Source organism: Mercenaria mercenaria, chromosome 1 (genome assembly GCF_021730395.1).
Source record: "Mercenaria mercenaria strain notata chromosome 1, MADL_Memer_1, whole genome shotgun sequence".
NCBI classification, from domain to species: Eukaryota; Metazoa; Mollusca; class Bivalvia; order Venerida; family Veneridae; genus Mercenaria; species Mercenaria mercenaria.
The window spans coordinates 48,585,992-48,611,431 of NC_069361.1; the positions used below are offsets into that span (position 1 = coordinate 48,585,992).

The 25,440-nt window shown below is 34.2% G+C and overlaps 1 protein-coding gene across 1 annotated transcript; it reads left to right on the forward strand.

The window, feature by feature from the left end:
* The first annotated feature begins 2,742 nt into the window (after positions 1-2,742).
* LOC123539222 (galectin-4-like) lies at positions 2,743-25,383 on the forward strand. The gene is made up of 10 exons (XM_053546884.1): positions 2,743-4,032; positions 5,815-5,874; positions 6,465-6,553; positions 7,094-7,301; positions 16,627-16,680; positions 16,992-17,077; positions 17,389-19,408; positions 19,780-19,839; positions 20,531-20,619; positions 22,363-25,383. The coding sequence occupies exons 1-7, from the start codon at positions 4,021-4,023 to the stop codon at positions 17,522-17,524; spliced, it is 645 nt and encodes a 214-aa protein (XP_053402859.1). The 5' UTR covers positions 2,743-4,020; the 3' UTR covers positions 17,525-19,408; positions 19,780-19,839; positions 20,531-20,619; positions 22,363-25,383.
* The last annotated feature ends 57 nt before the right edge of the window (positions 25,384-25,440 follow it).

Here is a 25,440-nt window from a genome sequence, read left to right on the forward strand (position 1 = left end):
TAAAAGCGTTAAAAGTAAGGTATCAAATTGAAATTTCTTTTAATAAGTAGTATTGCCTAATCTAATATTCAAAACAATGTTCTTCCCCGACGGGCACGCCGTCGGGAACATTTGCTGAACTTTGACATTTTTGGCTTAAAATATTAGCAGTAAAATTAGGAATAAGTGCTTATAAAATATTTATTTTGGGTAAGTAAATGCAAATAAAACCTTGTTTTGAAAACAAATGACAAAATCTGAATGTTTGTGACAAAAAAGACAACATCTTTTCGTCCGTCTGTACGTATTTAGGGTAAAAGCTGTATTTCCGTACTTTTCCGTACGGAAAATGTCCGTGTTTTTCATTAACTTCAAATAATTGTAGAATGTTCCAAACACAAGATATTTTAATGAAATAACTTTTATAAATTGAAAAGCATCGTCTAAACGGATATGTAATTTCTATACTTTTATCGCCGACGGTTTCATCGGAGGATCGTCTCAAAATGTATCATTTTTCGTGAAAATATGCATACTTCTTCATATATTAAATAGAGGGGTGGTCCTTGTCTGAGGAGTCATATCTTCATAACCTGATGTCCGATTTTAATAAATGATACCTTGTTGCAAAGGGCAAGACAGTACCTAGAGAAAAAAGGCCACGTCAGGTTAGAACCCCGTCGGCTAGGGGTCAAGGTCATAGGTCAAATGCCAGTAATATTCTCAAAATATGAACTTGTCAGAGCAGAAAAGACAGTCCTGAAAACCCAAGCTCTACCTTCACTGAGTCCAGTTACACCATTGGAGTAATTCTCACGGCTCCCCGGGTCGGGCGAGCTTAGTCTAGGCCAGACTTGTTATATGCGGTAGGGTGCTGGCCAAGACTAAGCTGGCTTATTTTTGTTGTTGACATGCAATAAATCATTACCTTCTTAACAGACTCAACTTCCAAGAGCGTCTGATGGCCGACACATTGGTAGCACAACACTTTATAATCCAGTAAGTTTTATATTTGCTACTGTACATGTCAGGCCAAAATGCCGCTGGGAAAATTGAATACATTTGAGCCGTGCCATGGGAAAACCAACATAGTGGGTGTGCGACCAGCATGGATCCAGACCAGCCTGCGCATCTGCGCAGTCTGGTCAGGCTCCATGCTGTTCGCTTTTAAAGCCTATTGGAATTGGAGAAACTGCTAGCGAACAGCATGGATCCTGACCAGACTGCGCGGATGCGCAGGCTGGTCTGGATCCATGCTGGTCGCACACCCACTATGTTGGTTTTCTCATGGCACGGCTCATTTTTTTTTATTATTGAAAGGTTATAAATATAGACTTATATTACTTTATACAATGTAGCCCTTTCGGACAGTTGTTTTCTGTAACCACGATGAGAACCAGCTTTCCATTACTTTTCAGTTTTTTTTTACAATTGTTAATAAAGCTTCAGTTAGCCTATGAAGGACATCGTTTGTTTAAGTGTTAGATCGAAACAGTTTCCGCAGAAAGTGGAACGAACTTATTTTGTGCATTGTAGACAGCACCTTTCGTTCATATATTAGGGACGGTTGAAGCAGGAGAGATATTTTATATCAGTGGAATAACTTCCAAGAATCCGAAACGGTAAATGTAATTGTAAAAGACTGGAATTGAATCAGCATGATTTTACACATAGTAATTCAATCAGTGATTATATACACATTGGTATGAAAACGGTCAGTCAAGTTATTTGCTTGTAAAATAGTCCGATTGTCGAATTTTGCAGAGTTTTGTCAATTTTATGGACACTATTGTTGTAGAGTTACATTAAAATCCGTTATATGTGGTTATAATATAGAAAATATAGAGGATATTACATGAGTGTCTTTTCATAATGAATTTATTGAACGAGTTGAATAAAATATAAAAATGCGAGGCTCTGCGTAGCATTTTATCAATTTTATTCAACGAGTTTAATAAACTCAATGTGGAAAGTCACAAATGTAATATTATATTCTTTTTATCACATGTTAGCCTTTCTTGTCGAAACATCAAAAACTCGACTTTCTTTTACCATATAAAAAAGACAATTTGACCGACGTCGCCTAAACTATAAATGACGTCGACGTCAAAGCTTTATTACACTAGTGTGTTATCATTTTTATTTAATGGCTTTATTACACTCCCGCGACGTCAAAAATGTGATAAACAAGATTTAAATACTTAATAAAAAAATAAATTTTATTCTCCAACGTCAATTAATACGGGAACATTGTTTATCGTTGCGGCTTTTTAATATCTTGACAGAATTACAATTAATTTTGAGAGTGGACAAAATGTAGCTTTTCATTTTGACATCAGATTCTGTGCTGGTGATGACCAGTATGTAATTGTCAGGAACACAAAGCGCAACAGTAGTTGGGATCAAGAGAAAAAACCACTGAATGGACCGTTTCCTATTTAAGCAGACACAGTTTTTGATATGATCATTCTTGATCATCCATCCGGTTTTAAGGTAACTGTTTACTAAACTGTCTGAAACCCCGAAACCAATTAGTAATGAGTCATCTTTCGAAGGAAATATATATTGTACTTAACGACATTTGAACACAAGTTTCCTTTAACTAAAAGTACTAGTAACTGATGCAAGAAGAATGGGACAGTTTTGAAACAACACTTTCAATCTTATTTATTTTACCATAGGATGCGGTAAATGATGTATGCGCAAGAAATCAACAGAAACAGTATCATTTAAACCATGGAAATGGAAATAAATTCCGTAAGTTTCGGATTCGTCTTGAATGTCAGACCGTTTTGCCCAATGTGTCTAAACTGACTTAAAGAAAAAAAAATCAGTGGATTTGTGTTGTGTTTTAGTACAGTGCATCTTTTAATTGCAATGTCGGAATGTTCTCTATTTTCAGATATTCAAACTGAAAATAATCATCAGGTTACTGTTGTGGTTATATCAACATCCTGCAGTTTTGAACGGAAGCTACATTTAAACAAGGAAACAACCATATCTAGGAATTTAAATATGTTTGTATGCGAACGTTTAAACAAAATTTTAATGACATCCTCTTTGGCGTTCATGTATGATCGTATGTTGTAGTACTGTGTACATGCCTACATGCTTTTTCTGATTTTAACTATTTTAAAAGCACATAAAAGGTGTGTGTAAAAATGCACACAATGAAAGTTTCATCATATATTCTTGATACTGTTGGTGTAACAAAAAACAATTCTTGTTTAACTGAGTGTTCTAACTCTGATTAAAACTATAAAGTGTTTGTTCATGTGGCAGAAAAAAAAACCCAGAAAATTGCTAAATTGTAAATAAATGCGCGAAGAAAAATATACGTAACAACAGTCAAATAGGTGAGTGTCATAAAATGACATTGCTTGAAGTCCACCCACGACTGAAGGTCAAAAACCCTTTATTAGTTGTTTGTAGATTTAGACGCATTACGTGCACGTTTCGATGACAAAGAAAAAAAAAGTTCATTCGTCATATTACAGTCTGGAGTGTACTTGATGGTTTAAATTCCCCGTGTACCTTACGTAGAAGTTGCAATTGCGAAATGCATCCTGTTGTCGTGTACGAAAGTATTTGTAAAATAAAAAATTAACTTCCATCTCAATGATTTTCAAGTTTCTCTTGAATAAGAAGAATATCGAAATTGAATAAGCCGACAAGAAACTTTAAAATTTGTTAAATGGGTTTTTTATTTTATTGCTGCAATTAAATGTCTCCATTCTTTTAACGAAACATATTTATTTAGTACAGTATCCCAAAGGGAAAAAATACCCGCTCTCAGCCCCCATTATTACCGTTTAATACCCCCTTGTATGGTTTTTAGATTATTTGCCATAAAAGGTAATAAAAGTAACAAGCAAGGGATAACTAATTAAATAATAATTAGAGCGTACGCAAAATATACACTTAAAATGTACACTTAAAATACGGATCTAAATTATGAGGAAGATATATAAAGGAAAGGGAAGAAATGTCCAAACTATATGAGAGATATCGCCGCTCTTACGGAGGAAAACATCGCAAAAAATGGCCAACAAAGTAAGTAACTTAATCTTCAAAATATATACTTTATCGCTTTTAACTTAATATTTTTGACGGTGAGTGTTATCAACACATGTTTAAACTAATACGAATTTAAATTTACAGTATCAATGGAAATAAGATTTTGCTTGTCAGCCTTCTGCTTATATTTTCTAAATATGTATATGTAGAAGTTGTATGTACTCTTGCTGGGTATATAATGATTTCGATCTGTTCGACTAGAAAAAAAAAAATAAAACAACAGTTAGACGAAAATAATTATTTTGAAAAAGTCTCAAAACGACAGTTTCACGAAACATTGTGACAAAACAACTGTTTCAGTAAGTCATTGTTTAATTACCATCATTCTGTTTTCAAAAGCCACGGGCTGGTCGTTAACATTCTAATTTTCGATTGTTAGCTGCTTAGCAAAGAAAAACCAGAATATAAACGTCTGTGTAAATAGTATCTAAGATAAATCGATATGTCTGTCAGTTAAACAAAGACGGAATTCAGTTGTTATATATTCTGCGATAAAGAACAGCATACGCGTGAGAAACACGAAAAATTATCACATGACGTCCAGTTTATTACTATTCCGATAAATAAAGTCAATTACAATTTTATCATGACATTTCAATGATCATGTTAGAATGCCTTTTTTGTGGTTTTTCGCCTGTTTTAGCACGGTTAACGTTCATATAATGATGTTTGGCTATTTAACAAATCGTTGTTAACGGCCTCATTGTTCTGTTCCTACTCATCTGAACTCTGAACCGTGGTTAATTAGCTAATAAACCAATATCAAAAACCTACAGTCCTCAAAGGATATATTTTTCCCGTACAAAATATTGAATGGGAAACTCTTCCTAATCCTTACTGCAAGGAATCAATCAGGATTATTTCCCTTGTATAATGCATTCGTCTAAATCAAAAATAAAAACTGCGATACATTTTTTTTCAATTTCTGAACGAAACATTTAAGTGTGAGCACTCGGTTTCTAATTTAGAATATTTCCTATCCGGTGACCATGATTCCGGTTGAAAGTTGATGAAAAGTTGTTTTCGTTCTTTTTCCTATTTTTTTATTTTTTTGTTTCTTTTTCTTTTTTTTGTCTACTTCAGCTCTGGAGTAATAACGCTTCTATCTAAAAAAACTAACAACTTCTAATGTTTTTTGTAGGTCTATTTGGTAATTGTTCCAGTCGTCATTTAGAATTGTGTGAATAGAGTATCTATTTGTTTTTTTGTTTTTTTGTCATTTCCTGTTTTTATTATGGTATGAAATAAATTTAAGGTGTAATTTAACAGTGTTGTCTACAATACTGAATTAAAGTGGACTTGTGCACAGCATTCGCCTCGTCCAAAGATGGGTTATTACTGTTGTGTACTCCTCCAATAGAATTCAGTATTGAACTCACTTTGTTAATTAATTTCATACTATTTTCACTTTATTTAAAAAGTGATACACGTGGAAATAATTGTATATGGGTTTTGTAGTCATAAGTTGCTTACATAATAATTGAGCCGCGCCATGAGAAAACCAACATAGTGGCTTTGCGACCAGCATGGATCCAGACCAGCCTGCGCATCCGCGCAGTCTGGTCAGGACCCATGCTGTTCGCTAACGGTTTCTCTAAATGCAATAGGTTTTGAAAGCGAACAACATGGATCCTCACCAGACTGCGCGGATGCGCAGATTGGTCTGGATCCATGCTGGTCACAAAGCCACTATGTTGGTTTTCTCATGACACGGCTCATATTTAAAGTGGTTGCTTTTGTTCTTTAACATTTCAATAGAACCAACTTCCAACAGCGTCTGGTGGACAGCAGCTTGGCAGCACACCAATATATAATCCTGTAAGTTTCAATATTTTATACTAAACGTAACGATGTGACATTTGCAGAACACATAGGCATACACATTAAATGTTTAACTTCATAAAATCTTGGGTTTTCCACAAAAATCTGTTCTGTGATATGTCACTTTGTTGTGAGGATATATTTGCACCAATTTTTCACGATCTGGACTTCCGTGACTTTTAAGAGTAACACCAATGTAATTTAGGTTATATGGTGATTTTATCAGCTTTTGATAGTGGAGGAAGACCCAAGAAGTCACTCAGGCTAACACATGGAGTAGTTTAAATTCCAAGCGAGGTTTCGAATCCACATCGGCAAGGGGTAAGTGATTCGAAGTCAGCGACCTTAACCACTCCCTCTTGGCGGTCATTAAATCTGCCTATAAAAGTATAGTTAAGATAGAACAGAAGCTAATTTAGAGCATATCACAACGAGCAGTTTACAAATAGGACAGAATATGTATAATCTAAAATTAAAACTCAGTTAATGCTTCACTTTTGATTTCTGATCGTTTATAATTTTGTTCTATTATAAACTTTTAATATTATAAACTGTTACATCTTCAGCTACATTCTTTTATATTCCAGACTGTCCCTTTCGTGTACAAATATCTAAAGAGTTTGGAATCAGGAAAGATATTTTACATCAGCGGAATACCTTCCAAAAATCCGAAACGGTTAGGATTATGCTGTTTTAAGTATGCATAGTATACAATTAGTGAAAGGCTCGCAGGTCAATATACTTTGTCTGTGCTGAATATAAACCAGACATGAAGAAATAGACCAGTCATGTAGTAGAAAATGTAGACTGACATTATAAATAAAGATTCATATAATACTTCTATGTATAAGATTAGAGCCCTGGCTAGCTACCTGGCTAGCTACTTTACTAGATATCCTTCTACTTTTGACGTAGAAACACTTCGCCAACACAGAAAATTCCAAAAATCATTCAATATCTGATATTTTGCGATACTTATATGTACAAAGCCACTTCTACTCACAAAATACATAAATCTTTGATTTTAACTTGAAAACGCTACGAATGAAATGACATTGTTATAAAATGGTCTCCGTAGGTTTTGAGAATCGTATTAGGTCAAGTTTCGTGACCGTGTATAATTGTTATCCTTGCAAATTTTAAGCCTTTCTTCATATATGGAATATAGATGAATATGCCATCAGTAAAATTATTAGAAATTTCTCTTATCTTACAGATTTAACATCAATCTTATGAGTGGACAAGACATAGCTTTTCATTTTGACATTAGAATCTGTTACGGTGATTTTCGGAATGTAATAGTTAGGAACACCAGGCTCAGCAATAGATGGGGCCAAACGGAAAGGACTCTGAATGGACCATTTCCTTTTAAAGAAGACGAATTCTTCGAGATAGTGATTTTGATTGAATCGGCTAGCTTTAAGGTAATGCATCCATACTGACAATCGGCTGTTTCCTATTTTCGTATCCTCTGTATGCGATTTCGGAATACTTCGGCTACAATAAAAATTACTTTTCATGCCGAAATCGCAAACGGAGAAAACGTAAACGACCGGAAATTGCCGATTGTCATTACGGGGTAACTGCTTGCTGTCAAAAGGATTTATTATAAGACAGATGACATTGCAAAAATCTTGTTAATAGAATGTTATTCCAGCCCTTCTCGGCGGGTCGGTTTTAAAAAACAGCGAAAAATATCGAATCTTTGAAATGCCATCGGGGCTTTTTACCTTGCTTTCTGTGAAAGTACCTGCAAATGCAAAGGCAAGCTGAGAATCAGCGGTTGCAATATATAAACCCAAAGAGACTTTTTCTAATGAAAGTTGTTTGCTTTTTGAGTAAATGGGCGGTGAAATAGCAGTATTATGTAATTCACAGATCTATCAGTCTCAGTTATGGTGAACATAGGCATAACTAAAACGGGTCGCTGTCTTTTTACACAAACCTTACCTTGTTGTTAACTTACTACATGTTCATTGTTTAAATTCATATCGAGTTCTTTTGTGAGAGAGTTGGTGGAGTCGCGGTGGGAATTTTACCTTTCATACGTTAATTTCTCATCTTTAACATTCAGATAATGAGAATCTAGTAAAAGACATTGTGGTTATAGGCGGGATATTAAAGGTGCTAAATAAAGACAAATAAAAATGAACCCACACGGCAAAAGATCTGATGAACATAATCAGTATGCTTTATCTCAGAGCTAATTTGTAAAATGTGTGCAAGCAAGAAATATTTACATTTTGTGAAGTTACAAAAATGTTGAATTCCCGATACTATGTTTGTAAACATCACGTTCCCAGCCAGCATGACTATATCGGCCCGATATAGGTATAATGGTGGAATGTCGGCAAAATGTGCCGATGTAGGGCCGACGTCGGGCCATTGTAGTGCCGCAGAATATTGAAATCGGTAGATCGACATCAATCAGTGTAACTATTACGTTCGTCGGATTAACATCGGGTCGATATTGGATTCTATAATATAACTATATTTTTCAAAACATTATTGATAAACGTGAAAAAGTAATCTAATTGTTTATATGTGCTAATTTATTAAACAAATATGATGTCTGTCAGAATTAATCAAACCAGGTTCCAAACAAAATTTGTAGACGGTATTTATCAAAATTTTATATGTAATAAAGGGAGGTAATGATTAAGATGCATTATTATCTTATATGTAAAATGCCGCCATAGAAATATTTATATTTACATAAATTTGAAAATATAAATATGTTTAAAATTCTAACTGAACAACTTTTATAGTGTTAAGAATATACAGTAAGCTTACATATAAAACATGCAGTATATAGTTGTGAAAAATATTATATCAATAAAATCAAATAAGCATCATACACATGATGCGATACACATCAGTTCTCAAGAAAATTACTCTGAGAATTTATAAAGTGTATATTTTAAGAAAACTTTGACAAAGCACTGCGTGTCACACTATTTCACGACCACAATATGATCTGCCAATATCGGGCCGATATCATTTTGATGTTGGCCAAATATCGTTTGCCAATATCGGACCAATGTCATTATGATGTTGGCCCGATACCGTCTGCCGGCGTCGGGCCGACATAATTCCTATTTGCAGTCGAAATTGAAGCCGATATCGGGCCGTTATAGACAACGACGTCGGTTTGATATCGGGCCGATATAGAATGCTGGCTAGGTTATCGTTGGGGCATATAAGATATTTTGCATATATTTATAAATTATGGCCTCGTTTCTGAGCATTCTTCCGAAAAATTCCGAAGATGCGCGACGGGTTCGTAAGCAATCGGAAAAGATACTTTCGGTTTGAAATAGGCAAAATGTTTTTGTTTATTTGTTGGTTATTATTGAACATATTCATGACTACTTGGTCAGATCCGATGCAGTGGGTCATATTTTCAGTAAATATGAAGTCTTAGCTACAAACTCTGATTTTCATATGATACTTGTTCGGGCGTTAGTAGTGGACCTTTGAAACGTATGTAGACTAAAGGTTTATGCAGTAATGAGGGGGACATTTCACGAAGACGTATATCAACGAGACGTTGCGTGATGTTAAAACGTATGTAGACAAACGTTTTATGCGATAATGAGAGGGACATTTTGTGAAGCGGTTTACCGACGAGACGTTTTTTAGTGATGATCATAGGGACATTTCATGAAGACGTATATCGACGAGTAGTTTATGCAGCGATGAGAGGTTTAAGTAGAGCGAAAAAGGATATTGTATGAAGATATTTATATCAGTGAGAGGTTTATGTAGAGTGGAGAAGGACATTGTATGAAGATATATGCATGAGTTAGAGGTTTATGTAGAGTGGAGAAGGATATTGTATGACGATATATATATATACATAAATGAGAGATTTATGTAGAGTGGAGAAGGATATTTTATGAAGATATACACATGAATGAGAGGTTTATGTAGAACCGAAAGGATATTGCATGAAGATATATACATGGATGGTTTATGTTGACTGAGAAGGTATTGTATGAAGATGTATACATAAATTAGAGGTTAATGTAGGTACTGGCATGATATTACATGAAGACGAGAATAGGGAAGAAACTAAATTGTTATGTACTTCACAAGCATGATTAAATGCCAGAGTTAACCTTCCACGCTTCTCTATTGTTACATTTAATCAAGCCAGACCTATTCCCTTTTGAAAATTAATGTTAGTCATTATTAAAGGCGCTCGCCATGAGTGAGGTTTAATCTTTTTCAAATCAGCCTAGCAAAAGTGTAATTGCTAACGCATCCAGACAAAATGTGATCAATGAAATTTTCATCACTAAGAATTATATTGGTGTGCCCTATTATACAAAACAAAATTGATACTGGTATAAAATGTAAACGAGAAATATCAATTTAATTGACTTTTTATGTAAAAATAGGTAAATTGTTATTTTTATAATTATGATGATGACAAAAAAAAAAAAAAAAAAAAAAAAAACAAAAATAAAAACAAACAAACAAGCGAGAGAAAATAATGATATCTGCACAGATTATAATGATTTGCTATAATTGCACTAGCTGTAGCCTTATCGCGATCTTCAAACATTACTTGGGGCCTCCGTGGCTGAGTAAGTAAAGTCACTGATTTTAAATTAATTTAGTTTCTAGCCTTGCTAAAGCTGTTCAATTCTTCAAATGAGAAAGTCGTTGGTTCTACCCAGGTGCCAATCCGTGATAAAATAATTCGATGGGGGGTGGGGGCGGGGGGGGGGGGGGGGGGGGAAAGATGGAAAATCGCAATTTGATCTATTAGTCTGTCGTTGTGTGACATTAAACCAAATAATAATAATAATAGTAATTTTAGCTTCAGTATTAAAACAGTTTTTAGGGTGTGCTGAAAACACTTTTTATACTGACCTACATGTGCAGCCAAACGAATTAGTATAACATCCAACTTACTTCATTTCTACAAGTTTGCTTGGTATTTAACTAGAATTATGCCTAAACAATTAGCTCGTGGCGTCCTATTTCTTCAGGCGGAAAGTTTTTGTAGAGGGCAATTTTAGCAAAAATTAAAATGGCAAATGTATATCATTTGTTTTATTTTGCATAAAGTAAACATACATAAGGATCATTTGATCATTTGCCTCTTTGACAAATTATCAATCATACGTGTAAAGCACCATAACATTTTACTTGAAATAATTCTGTACTCGCTCAAAACCTCGAGCTTATCTGGGAATATGGTTGGTATATATTGTCAGAAAAAGATTTTTGTGTTGCTCTGCCTGCGCTATGTCTGATAAAGGGCAGTTGAATGGGAATGTTCATTTCCAAGGGAAACATATTAGCACTCCAGTATGTCAATAATTAATAGTAATCAGCAAATTGGATACTCAGTTAGTGGTCAGTTATGTAGACCGGCAGAGATATATTTATCTTGCATATTAATTACCATCACATGTGTTTTATGGTTCGATGCTGTTTGCTGCTGTAGTATAATTTTCTTTGCCATGCCATTCTCGCTATTAATTCTTACGCTGAATAATATAGTTCTCAGCATTTTATAGGTCCTAATAGTGAAAGCTATTTAGAAGAAATTCAGCCACTGTCTTGCACCTTGCAATAACAAAGTTGTTATGAATGCATTTCATAAACAAGAGTGCCAGAATGTCACAATAAAATTTCTTTACACTAGCACATGTTTTTGCAAGTGGAATTTCAATATTGTGGTTGTTTAGTAATTATTGCAATTCTTTTGTTTTTCTAATTCCAGATAAAAACTCCTTACCAGGTAGAGATACCTTAAAATACACCTAAATTTGAAAGTAACATCTATGTTGTACCACAGAAAAGTGGTCTTGGTTTTTCCCTACGGTCAATTATAAAGAAGTTACAATATAAGTTATTTATAGTAACAACTAAGGGAAGTTAATCTTAAAAAATTGTAAGTCCACACAAAAATCCTTACCAGGTAGAGACTGGTCAAAATACACCTCAAAATTGGATGTAACATGCATGTTGTACTACAGAAAAGTGGTCTCGACTTTTCCCTACGACTAGTAATGAAAAAGTTACAATATAAGCTATTTATAGTAACAACAAAGGGAAGTAATTCTAAAGAAGGGACCTGCGCATGACACTTCGTCTCATGATAATGTACAATTGTGCCAAGTTACATCAAAATCCCTCCATGCATGAAGAAGAAATGCTCCGGGCAAAGTTTTCATTCTTGTCTCCTTTGACCTCTAAGTGTGATGTTGACCTTAGACCTAGGGACCTGCTTCTTGCGCATGACACTCCGTCTCATAGTGGTAAACATTTTTGCCAAGTTATATCAAAATCCCTCCATGCATGGAGAAGATATGCTCCGGACAAAAGTCATTCTTTAATTTGACTTTTGATCTTTAAGTGTGACCTTGACCTTAGATCTAGGGACCTGGTTCTTAAGCATGACACTCCGTCTCATGATGGTGAACAATTGTGCCAAGTGTCATCAAAATCCCTCCATGCATGAAGAAGATATGCTCCGGACTAAGTCATTCTTGAATTTGACCTTTGACCTCTAAGTGTGACCTTGACCTTAGACCTAGGGACCTGTTTCTTGCGCATGACACTCCGTCCCATTATGGTGAACAACTGTGCCAAGTTTTATCAAAATCCCTCCATGCTTGAAGAAGATATGCTCTGGACAAAGTCTGTAAACGCCGCCCGCTCGCCCACCCGCCAGGGGCGGTCCCATAATACGTCCCGTTTTTCAAACGGGCGTATAAAATAACATGATGTAATCAATGATTAATTATATCAATAAATTATGAGATTACTATATGTATACGCTGGTCAATATCCAATCGTAAATGTTCTGTGCGTTGTCTGCAAATGTTCCGTATATACGATTTTTTAATTTAAATTAAATTTTGTACTAGATCATAAGTCGACGTACACTTTTGAGGACGAGACGGGGCGGTTCAACCTTTGAATATTGGAATCACGCCGACTGGTAGACATTTTATTCCGTGTCCATGTTAATAATGCAATATTATTTGGTATTCCTTTTTATAATATTATGACGGCAAATTTTCTATCTTTATAACTGAGTTCTTATGAATTTTATTTTAACATAAATTTGCAGTATAAAATCCTCACAGTATAATACATAGAATGAATTCAATACATCACACCATGTAATGTGTTGGTATGAAACCTGGCCTGGGATAACAACAAATACTTTCACTCAACACTCAAATTTCAAATATACAAAATGCGCTATTATCTGTATAAGATGCAAATCTAGATACCAAAGACCTATGGAAATGTTATAAGTGTTTTGAAAATAAAATTTGGTACCTTTTTTGGCCTGGTTTACTAGTCATGAGGTATCTAGATGTAATTATTTAAACTGAGAGCCACATTCCGCACCCAGACTACAATTACACTATATAATTACAATGATGTATAAACAATATTGTACTATATATACAATATGTTATAACAACACACTTGGATTAAAATGTGTATATATAAAAACCCAAAGTTGTTTTCATATTGAATTGTTTTGGCCGATTATAAAAAAAGTTATCATATAAGTTATTTATAGTACCAACAAAGGGAAATTAATCTTAAAAAAAAAATCTATATAATATAAGTCGACAAGAAACTGTTTACCAGGTAGAGATAGGTCAAAATACACCTAAAAATTGTATGTAACATGCATGTTGTACCACAGAAAAGTGGTCTCGATTTTTCTCTACGGCAAGTAATAAAAAGGTTACAATAAAATCTATTTATAGTAACAACAAAGGGACGTAATTCTAAAAACAAGGGTGCGTCATGGTTGTGAACATTTGGTCCAAGTTACATCAAAATCCCTCAATGCGTGAAGAAGAAATGCACCGGACAAAGTCTTTCTTGAATTTGACCTTTGACCTCTAAATATGAGCTTGACCTTAGACCTAGGGACCTGTTTCTTGCACATGACAATCCGTCTTATGTTGGTTAACAATTGTGCCAAGTTACATCAAAATCCCTCCATGCATGAAGAAGAAATGCTCCATACAAAGTCATTCTTGTGTCTGACCTTTGGTCTCTAACTGTGACCTTGACATTAGACCTTAGGCCTGGGTTTTGCGCATGACATGTTGTCTCATCCAGGGAAATATTTGTGCCAACTGATATCTAAATCCTGTTCTGCATGACAAAGTTATAGACTGGACAGGAAAAAAATCCTATTGACCTTTGATCTCAAAGTGTGACCTTGTCCTTTAAGCTAGGGTACTAGGTGTCGCGCATGACACGTCATCTCATCATGGGGAACATTTATGCCAAGTAATATTGTAATCCCTTGATGGATGACAGAGTTCTGGATCGGACAGGAAAAAAACCTTATTGACATTTGACCTCCAATTGTGACTTTGACCTTTGAGCTAGGGTTTTGCGCATGACACGTCGTCTCATCATGGGGAACATTTGTGCCAAGTAATGTTAAAATCCCTTCATGGATAACAGAGTTATGGACCGGACACGAAATTGCGGACGGCCGGACGGACGGAATGACGGAAAATCGCATTCCTATAGTCCCCGAAACTGGTTTTCAACTAGTAGGGGACTAATAATCACAAATTCTTGCTCTCAAAATAGTGTCATTATGCACCTCAAAAGAGGAAATTTTACATTTTATTCTTTAAGCTGTATTAATTACAGGATTACATGTACTTGATTATTAATGACAACCCTGCTGGTCAATTTTGAATTATATTTTAAAAACAGGGTAATTGAAATAAATGAATAAACAATCAAATAAACAGTAAGGAGAACAACTATTCCTGATAAAAACCTAACTATTCGTCTCTGTAGAAATTGTTCTTGAAATGCATGATAAAATAAAATGGAAATATCTCGCGTATTAGTGAACAGTTTGGTCCTTGATCACATGCGTTCTGGCTGGGTACATACCGGCTACTTTGACAATTATATCAGTTAGTATATCAATGTACTTTTGTTGTTCATTGCAAATATATAGTATACATGTATAGTACATATTCCTGACTGATAGATAATCACAGCAGGCCAGATGGTCAAGCTGGAAATGGATGTTGAATCATGTTTGCTTCCAGTAATCACTGGGTAATAAAACATATGAAATGATGATTCTTAATAACCTGAAGCTACATGCTATGACCACCAACCGCTAGCAACATCTTCCTTTAAGTATAAATGTTAATAACCTCGCATTATCCGTGAAATCTGGCTTTATCCGTGTTATGCACCATTTCATATCACGTGTATCACTGACTGTTGAAAAGTGAGATTTTATGAATATGTTATTCAAACTTTGACCGTGCGAATTTTCAACATTCTTCCTTTAAAATCAGCATTTTTCTTCACACATTTTATACGACCACTGCCAACGTGTATAAAAAGTAATAAACATACAAGTGTTCTCGTTTTTTACAAAATAATAAAAATATGATACTAGTACAAATCCCTACATACACTAATCCCTTTAATATGTTTGCGGAGTAACAAAGGTTGATATATATTTATTACTGGCATTAAAGCTTAACAATCAAAATTGAAAAAAAAAATGAAAATAAAACAAGAAAAGCAAACAAAAATAAACATGAGGAAATAATTTCATAATAGTATGCCGGTCAAATAAAAAGTTTCGAGTACTCAGTCTGTGGTTTGAGGATCGTTCTACAGACGTTATTAATCGAGTACTTGTGAGCATTATCCGTTGTATATAATTACTTGAAATACGGATCTTAATTGTATGCATGAATAAAAAGGAAGATAAGCCATAGTTACGTGATTTATTGCATCTTTACGTGAACTTACTTCTAAAGAAAACGTTGTGATATGACCCAAACGTTTACAGTAAGTGTTTTAAACATATTTCTACCCTTGATAGAAATAATACATTATTCAGTTCAAGACTTGACACGGTCTGCAATTTGGTAGCGTTATTGAATAAAGATTTGACAGAAGCGCTCATGAACTTTTGTTATTCAGACAGCTCAAGTGTGGATGTTACGAGCTAATTTCGCACATTCCACAATGTAAAGGGTGTATATTTGATTTGGTTCTTATATTACTGTATTTTTGTAAGATTTTTGAATTGAAACTGTATGTACATTAATACTGAGTCAAACTTTCATCGATAATTTGTACCTAAAAGTTATATAGAGCATTAAAATTCAATTAAGCAAACGCAATTGTATATGCATGTTTACCTATATTGTTTTGCTGTATGAAAATTCTACTGCTGAATATTAACATAAAAATTGTCATATATCATTAGAATATATGCTTCTCCTTTATGTTTCCATATTTATAATTGAGCCGTGCCATGAGAAAACCAACACAGTGGGTTTGCGACCAGCATGGATCCAGACCAGCCTCCGCATTCGCGCAGTCTGGTCAGGCTCCATGCTGTTCGCTTTTAAAGCCTACTGGAATTGGTGAAACTGTTAGCGAACAGCATGGATCCTGACCAGACTGCGCGGATGCGCAGGCTGGTCTGGATCCATGCTGGTCGCAAACCCACTATGTTGGTTTTCTCATGGCACGGCTCAATTATAAATATGGAAACATAAAGGAGAAGCATATATTCTAATGATATATGCCAATTTTTATGTTAATATTCAGCAGTAGAATTATGTATATATTATGTATTATTTCTTCTGACAAAGCACAAATATCATCAACGGCTTCTCAGGCTATAGGAGAATGTAATAATATTCTGACTTGTTGTTGACATGCAATTAATCATTACTTTCTTAACAGACTCAACTTCCGTCTGGTGGTCGACACTTTGGTAGCACAGCACTTTATAATCCAGTAAGTTTTATATTTGCTACTATACATGCCAGGGCAAAATTCCGCTTGGAAAATTAAATGCAAAATATTTTATCATCGAAAGTTTATAAACATAGACTTGTATTTCTTTATACAATGTAGCCCTTTCAGACAGTTGTGCTCAGTAACCCATGTGAGAACCAGACTTCAATTGCTTTTTGTTCTTTTTTACAGTTTTGTTAAAGTAAATGCTAAAAAAGCATCTGTTAGGATATGGAGGGCAGCGTTAGTTTCAGAGTTAGATCGAAACAGCTTTCGCAGAAAGTGGAGTGATCGTTTATTGTATATTGTAGGCAGTGCCTTTCGTACATACTTTAGGGACGGTTGAAGCAGGGAAGATGTTTTACATCAGTGGAATAACTTCCCAGAATCCGAAAAGGTAAATGTTATTCTCAAAGATCTGTAATTAAATCAGCATAATTTCATACATAATAATTGAGTCAGGGCTGACTCTTCCCGTGATTATATACATATTGATATGTAAATGTCAGTAAACTTATTATTTGTATAATTGTCCGATTTCTGACTTCGCAGAGAGTTTTGATAATTTTGAGGGAAAATATTCTTGTAGAGTTACATTGCAATATGTTTTATGCTGTCATATATAGAAAATACAATATTTAGAAAATTAATCAAGGTAAAATTCATTCTTCAATGAATTAACGTTGCTGCGTTTGGATTTCTTTGCAGAATTACAATCAATTTTGATAGTGGACAAGACGTAGCTTTTCATTTTGACATCAGATTCTGTGTTGGTAATGACAGTTTGTCATTGTCAGGAACACAAAGCGTAGCAATAGTTGAGAAAGAGAAGAAACAGCACTAAATGGGCCGTTTCCTTTTCAAGCAGATACATTCTTTGATATAATTATTCTTGTTCATCCATCCGGTTTTAAGGTAACAATTTTACTAAACTGACTAAAAGCAATATGTAAAATTAATAATGAGTCCTCTACTGTATGTATCAAAAATATATTGTGCTCAACGTCATTTGAACAACTAGTACATGATGTTCGAAGAATAAAGTAGTTTTGAAACAACACTAATGAACACATTTTGCTTTACTACAGAAACAAAAAAAGGTATATAAACCAGGAATCACCTGGTAATGAAAAAATTAATTTGACTTCTTTCTTCAATAAGTTTCAATTTTCTCTTGGAAGTTATACATAATTAGTCAGTTTTTCCCATTTCGTCTATTAGTAAACTGACTTAACGGAAACAAAAATTTGGGTGTGTTTAAGTACATCTGTAAGTTGCAATGTAGGAATGTTCCCTATTTCAGACCTTGAAATAACCATCAAGTTTTTGTTATTGTTGTATCAACCTTTAGCATTTTCACCGAGTCGTTGACCAGTGGCATAATACGTGCGAACAGGGAGCTTTTTAATGCTGTTTTTACCAGTCAAGGTTATGTTTTCCTTTGCATTTTTTTTCATTTTTAAAGCTTTGTTTTGAGGAATTGACCGAGGATGACGTACAATGAACGCGCCTTGATGGTGATGTATCGAGATTTTCATATCATTTATATTTTTTGCAACATTCAGGAAATATTCAATAAAAATACGTATTTGGCTACCACTCCGTATTTTCTCAATTACTGTTAAAATGTCCCGTATTTTCGTCATACCTGTACGATGTACCCACTTTACTAGATCGGTCAACGTTGTATGCAGTTTTAAAAATACTTAGCCTGTCGGCGAATGTGTGTTCTTACGTCCGAGTCGGTGGTACACCAAAATATATATATATATAAGAAAAACGTACGTAGGAGCGGGTGGAATTTATGATAAACGTTATTTTACGACTTTTCAGGATGCGGTGGACAGTGGACGAAAGTAATCTTTATCGATATATAGACTACCATTTCATGTTTCATTATTGTGTACTGTCATTTTAACGTACTTAGCAGGTTTTTATGACTGAATAGTAATGCATTTTAATTCTACATCTATACTTACTGTACAGTTAAACCATAGTTGACCCCTGTAATATGTGTAAATATTGTTAGGACCGTAGAATCTAGCACAGGATAGCTTGGTTAGTTTGAATCCTTGGATAAATCTTTAAGGAGAGGAGTTTTATAAGATCGTCTAATTAATATTTCCTTTGTATAGCATTTTATTACATGTATGTGTATAAAAAGTCTAATGTATATATTTTGAAGTAAGTATGTTTAAATTATCTCCAGTCGAGGATTAATAGAGAATCAAGTAACTTTCTCGCCACCCGCTTGTTCGAAGACTCAGTTTTATTGAATTTATTCATTTGATCCCTAATGTCTAAAGAAATCTGACGCCCCAACTAGTCCCGGGTTGAAAAGAACACAGCGTTTGGAGAAATGGAAATAAAGTACCATAATTAAACGACCCAAAATAATATAAATACACGAAAGTACTACATCTGAGAATTGTATGCAGTTTAAGTATGAACATATGCAGTCATATTTACAGACTGTGAACCGTCCTGCCTATATATATGTCTATAATGTTATCAAAGGCTTTTGATATACCTACATATATTAAACGTTATCTTATTAGAAATTACCTCTGAGTCAGTAAATTGATGACGTCACTCCTATTTGACAGGGTCACCCATAAACGAATGAACGAATGAAGTTTTCGCTTTTGTTCTTTAACATTTTTAACAGAACCAACTTTCAACAGCGTCTGGTGGACAGCACTTTGGCAGCGCACCAGTATACAATCCTGTAAGTTTTGATATTTTATACTAAACAATCATTTGCAGAACTCATAGGCATGCACAATAAATTTAATGAAAACTTGCGTTTTCAAAATAAAAATCTGCTCTGTGTTCTGTCACTATTTAAGAGGAATTATTTTTACAAACCTTTGAGATCTGGATTTCCGTGTTGCTTACACCAATACAATGTATGTTATATGGCGAATTTATCAGCTTTTCATAGTGGAGGAAGACCCCCAGGTGTCACTCAGGCTATTGGTCTAACCTTGGTAGAACCGCCACCTTTCCATAAGCCAACAGAATTCAGTATTATACTAAACTTTGCTTAAATATATAATATTAAAATTGGTTGCTTTTGTTCTTTATCATTTTTAATAGAACCAACTTCCAACAGCGTCTGGTGGACAGCATCTTGGCAGCACACCAATATATAATCCTGTAAGTTTTGATATTTTATACTAAACATAAACGATAAAAAAAATCATCATTTTCAGAACACATAGGCATACACATTAAATTTTATAAAAACTTGGGCTTTCCACAAAAAAAAAAAAAAAAAAAAAAAAAAAAAAAAAAATCACTGACTGTATTTTGCCACTTTGTTGAGACGAAATATTTGTCACAAATTTTCACGATCTGGATCTCCGTTACTCTTTAGAGTTACACCAATGCAATTTAGGTCATATGGCGACGTTATCAGCTTTTGATAGTGAAGGAAGGCCCCAGGTGTCACTCAACTCGGGCTATTGTTCTGGGCATGAGTAGGCACTTTGGTAGAACCGCCACCATTCCGTAAGACTTTTAGATAGCTTCCTTACATGGAGAATGCTAAATCCCATGCGAGTCCACATCGGCAAGGCTAAGTGGTTCAAAATCAGCAACCTAAACTATTCCCTTTTTGAGGTCACCAAATCTGCTTATAAAGGTACAGTTAAGATAGAACAGAACCTTAAGTAGAGCATATCACAATGAGCAGTTTTCTAATAGTGCAGAAAGTGTATAATTTAATATGAAAACTCGGTTAATGCTATGCATTTGATATATGATCTTTCATATTTTTTTCTTTTCTGTTATAAATTCCTCATATTATTAACTAAAACATCATCAGCTACAATCTTTTATATTCCAGACTGTCCCTTTCCTGTACAAAAATCTAAAGGGTGTGATACCAGGAAAGTTATTTTACATGAGCGGAATACCATTCAAGAATGCGAAGCGGTAAAGATTAACTCAACTTTTGTCTAAGGAAACATCTCACCCGTACACAGAAAGTGTCAAAACCATTTTTCAATATCAGACATTTTACGATACTTGTATATACTTAGTCACTACTAGCCACAAAATGCATAAATCTGTGAGTTTAAACTTGAAATAGAACGAAATTATTTTTTTTATATAAAATAGCTACCATTGGCTGTAAGAATTGCATAAAATTGTATAATTTGTTATCCATGCAAATTTTTAGCCGTTCTTCATACATGGAACGAATGATGAATATGCCATCAGTAATGTTCTTAGGTGATTCTCTTATTTTCACAGAATTACAATCGCTTTAAAGAGTAGACGTGATCAGGTTTTTCATTTTGACATCAGACTTTGTTACTGTCACGACAGGAATGTAATAGTTAGGAACACCTGGCTCAGCAACGGATGGGGCCAAGAGGAAAGAACTCTGAATGGACCCTTTCCTTTTAAACAAGACGAACCCTTCGACATAATGATTCTGATTGAATCGGCTAGATTTAAAGTAATGTACCTGTATGAACAATCGGCTGTTTCCTATTTTCGTATCCTCTGTATGCAATTTCGGAATACTTCAGCCACAACAGAGAGTACTTTACATAATGACCGGAGAACGCCAAAATCACATACGGAGACCGTAAAAGACCGGAAATTGCCGATTTACTGCTTGCTAACAAAAGGATTTATTAATTTATAAGACAGACGACATTTCATTAGCCCTGATTATAGAATGTTATTCCAACCGTTCTCGACTGGTCTATACAATGTTTAAAACATCGAAAAAGATCGAAGCTTTGGAATCCCATGGAGGCTTTTTACTTTGCTTTCTGAGAAAGTACCTGCTAATGCAAAGGCAAGCTGAGAATCAGTTGTTGCAATATACAAACCAATAACTCTAACTAATAAAAAATGTCTCCTTTTTGAGTACCTTGCCGTGATATAACAGTATATGTATTTCAAAGATCTTAACGTCTGAATTATGCTGAACATTAGCATAACAAACAGGTCGTTGGCTACCTTTTACACATAGCTTACCTTGTTGTTAACTTACTACAAGCTCGTCTTTTAAATTCGTACCGAGTTACTTCGTGAGACAGTTGGTGGAGTCAAGGTTAATGAGTCAGGGATAATGATAATCTAGTTAAAGGCATTTTTGTTATAGGTGGGATATTAAGACTCTTATAGAAAAGAAGTTTATGCTGTGATGACAGGGATATTTTATGAAGACGTATATTGACGCGACGTTTAGTATTATTCAGAGCCGGATATTTCATGAAAACATATATTGGGGTGTTTCATGAAATTATACACGAGTGAAAGGTTTATGTAGAGTAGAGAAGGACATTGTATGAAGATATTTAAATGAATAAGAACTTTCTGTATAGTGGAGAAGGATATTGTACAAAGGCATATGTTTATGTAGAGTGGATTAGAATATTTTATGAAGATATATAAATGAATGAGAGGTTTATGTAAAGTGGAGAAGGATATTGTATGAATATTTATATATGAATGAGAGGTTTATGTAGTATCTGGAATGATATCTTATAAAGACGTAAATGTGTAAGACACTAAATTGTTATGTACTTAACAAGCATGAAAAATCCCAGAGTTAACCTACAGTGCTTCTCTATTGTTACTTTTAATTAAGTCAGACCTATTGCCTTTTGAAAAATTAATGCCGGTCATTATTAAAGGCCCTCGTCTATATCTTTGTAGGTATCGGTTAACAGTCAACCTTTATTTGAATTCATGCACCGAGTTCACTTCCATCGCATCGACACGCTTCGTATAACTGGTGATGTTCGGCTCTTTGAAGTCAAAATCTAGATATCGAAGAGCAAGCCACTGACAACAGCTGGATAAGAGAAACGGAGAAATCATCTTAATAGCAATTGCAAACATTCTTGTATATGTATATTACGTTCATTCATATTGATATACATATACTCATTTCATTACCTGTTAAGTAATAATGGTAAAATACAGTTCAAACTATTGTAAAGATGCATGGAACGAAATGAAAGTGGTTTTAGAATGCATAATCGCAAGATCTCTATTTGGGTGAAGCTAATACTAATATATGTGAAATAGACGTGTACTTTTTATATATTTATCTTTTAAATTGTGTTTTTTCCTCACTTTTCACAAAGACAGAACGCTTTCTTGTATGCTTTTATTTGGCGTCCTTGCCAGTTAACGTAACTCTTGCGATTAGATGCCATCCAGGGAATTCCGAAGGCACAGAGAATCAGTCTCTCCGGTCTTTATGCTTACGCAAAACCCGATGTTTCAGATGCGAATAATAACTGACATTTTTGCGTTTGGAGTTCCTACAACACTCTTTATACTGTAGGTACTGTAGATATTTATCCAAAACATAGTACTGATTACATGAAAGCCGTTACCTGCGAATCAAACTTCAGTTCTCCTATGTTATGGCTGTATTTGGCATAAACACTTTCCGTGTAAGATATAAAATTCTATATAAAAGTTCCGCATTACGTCATTCTGAGAAGGCTATCCAAATGTTAGTGTATTGATATTTAAGAGCGTAGTAATTCTGCAAGCAAATGATAACGACATGGACCTTCAGTCAGAAAGGCACGTTTTGGGATAAAATGGTTCCAGTTCTTTGTATGTTTTACAATGACTTTTATCCGGACAGCCTAGTAAAAATTATCCGAATCTGGCAACCAGATATAGAGTTTCGTCCCATAGGCTTAAAGTAGAAACTGGAAGGTGGAATAATACACCATTTGATGATAGAATATGTCTTACTTGTTCCAATCTTGAAGATGAATACCATTTTTTGTTAGAATGTGTTTTGTACAATGATTTAAGAAAGAAATATATTAGGCCATATTTTATAAAAGACCGAGCATGCACAAAGCAGTCGAATTATTAACATCTGAAAACATACAAGTCATAAGAAATCTAGCTACCTTCATTCGTAGTGCCTTTGAAAATAGAAAGTCTCATGTGTAATTATTTAATCTACGTAATTATAATGACATAGATAGGAATTTTTGTATTTTTCTTCCTGATGTACTTATACCTTTCTGGAAGTAAACATATAGTCTCCTGTCACAACTTTGCATTGGTTAAGAAAACTTTATTGATACATACACATTTTTAATTACCGTTTAATTATAACATGAATGTCTTTTCATATTTAATTTGCTGGATGGGTTAAATGAAATGATAAAATGCGAGGCTCTGCCGAGCATTTTGTCAGTTGTATTCAACGAGTGTGATAGGTTCAATGTGGAAAGTCACAAATGTTATATTCCTTTTATCACATGTTAGCCTTTCCTGTCGAAACACCAAATAGTCTGCCTTCTTTTACTATATAAACAAGTCAGGTGGACCAACGCCTTCTATACCACAAACGACGTCGACGTCAAAGCTTTATTACACTAGTATATTAACATTTTTATTTAATGACTTTATAACACTCCCTCGACGACAAACATGTGATAAAATGTATTTCTGTACGCAAATATTTTTTTCCAATTGACGTTCAAAGTTCATACTGGTGTGTGATGTTATCTGTGACGACACTTTCATTATGACGACGCGTGCAAAATTTCCTTAATGACGATATTTTCAGTTTCACTTAATTAATACCAGATTTGCATCTTTTTTACTAGTCTTAAGCGTAGACAAGTATGTAATAAACACATTAAGCTTATTTCCGCCATTGACAAAACATTTCAGAGTTTGTTTTAATCGTCTACTTCTGATTTGATCATGGGTCATGTTGACCTACATCAAATGTGTCATGGATTTATGTATCATTATGATGCTTGTATCATGTAATGTGTATTATTATGATTCTTGTATGAATAAACTTGTTCTTCTTCTATGCTATAAACACTAAGCCATTATAAATTCCATATCAAGTTTCATTAAAATCCATGATGACGGTTTTTCTTCGCGAGATGTTATTCCATATACACTTGTTATGAAAATTTGCAAGCATTCCAAAATTTAAGAAGTTATCCAGCCAAGATAAAAATGACTAGGTTTTATTGAATTCTTCATGGAAGAAGATAAAGATGATTATATAACATGCAGAATTACCTTAACCTCGAATTTTGATACATTTATGAATATAGACCAAAATTTTATGAACGGATGAAGAAATTCATTGAATATACAACTTTACCCTCCTTCTAAAGATAAATATGGTATTTAAGATTTTGACTTATTAAATGATTTCAAATTGTCTCTTAAAATCGACTTGAATTGTACGTATATCTTTAATTCTAGATAAATATCTCAAAAACAAGTACATGGACCTATACATTTTATTTCACCAGATTATAGACAGTACTGTTTCATTAAAATTTACATTTTAGAAATTCAGAATTATGACCTTTCCATAGACTCCCATTATGAAAACTTAAGTGAGTTCCAAATTTCAAAGTAGTCTAGCTAAAAATCAAGCACATGACCCTATTTGTTTTATTTCCCGAATTTAAGTATATTCTAAAGTCTTGAAAAAAAATATGGTGTTATCAAATTCCACATGGTAGAAATAAATTGATCGGAACGAGAAGAGCAACCTTAACCAGATATTTTCCTTAATCCTGAATGCTCAAAGATCTGTCAACAATTTAACCGGACACGTTGTAATGTAAACACTTAAAACAATCTATATATTGTATGCAATGAGGAATACAAAGGCCAAGGAAGAAAACTCGTAATCATATGAACAGTAGCTCTGCTATTCATTAGAAAAAAATCATAGCGAAATGGCTAACAATGTAAGTATTCTTTTATTATCATATT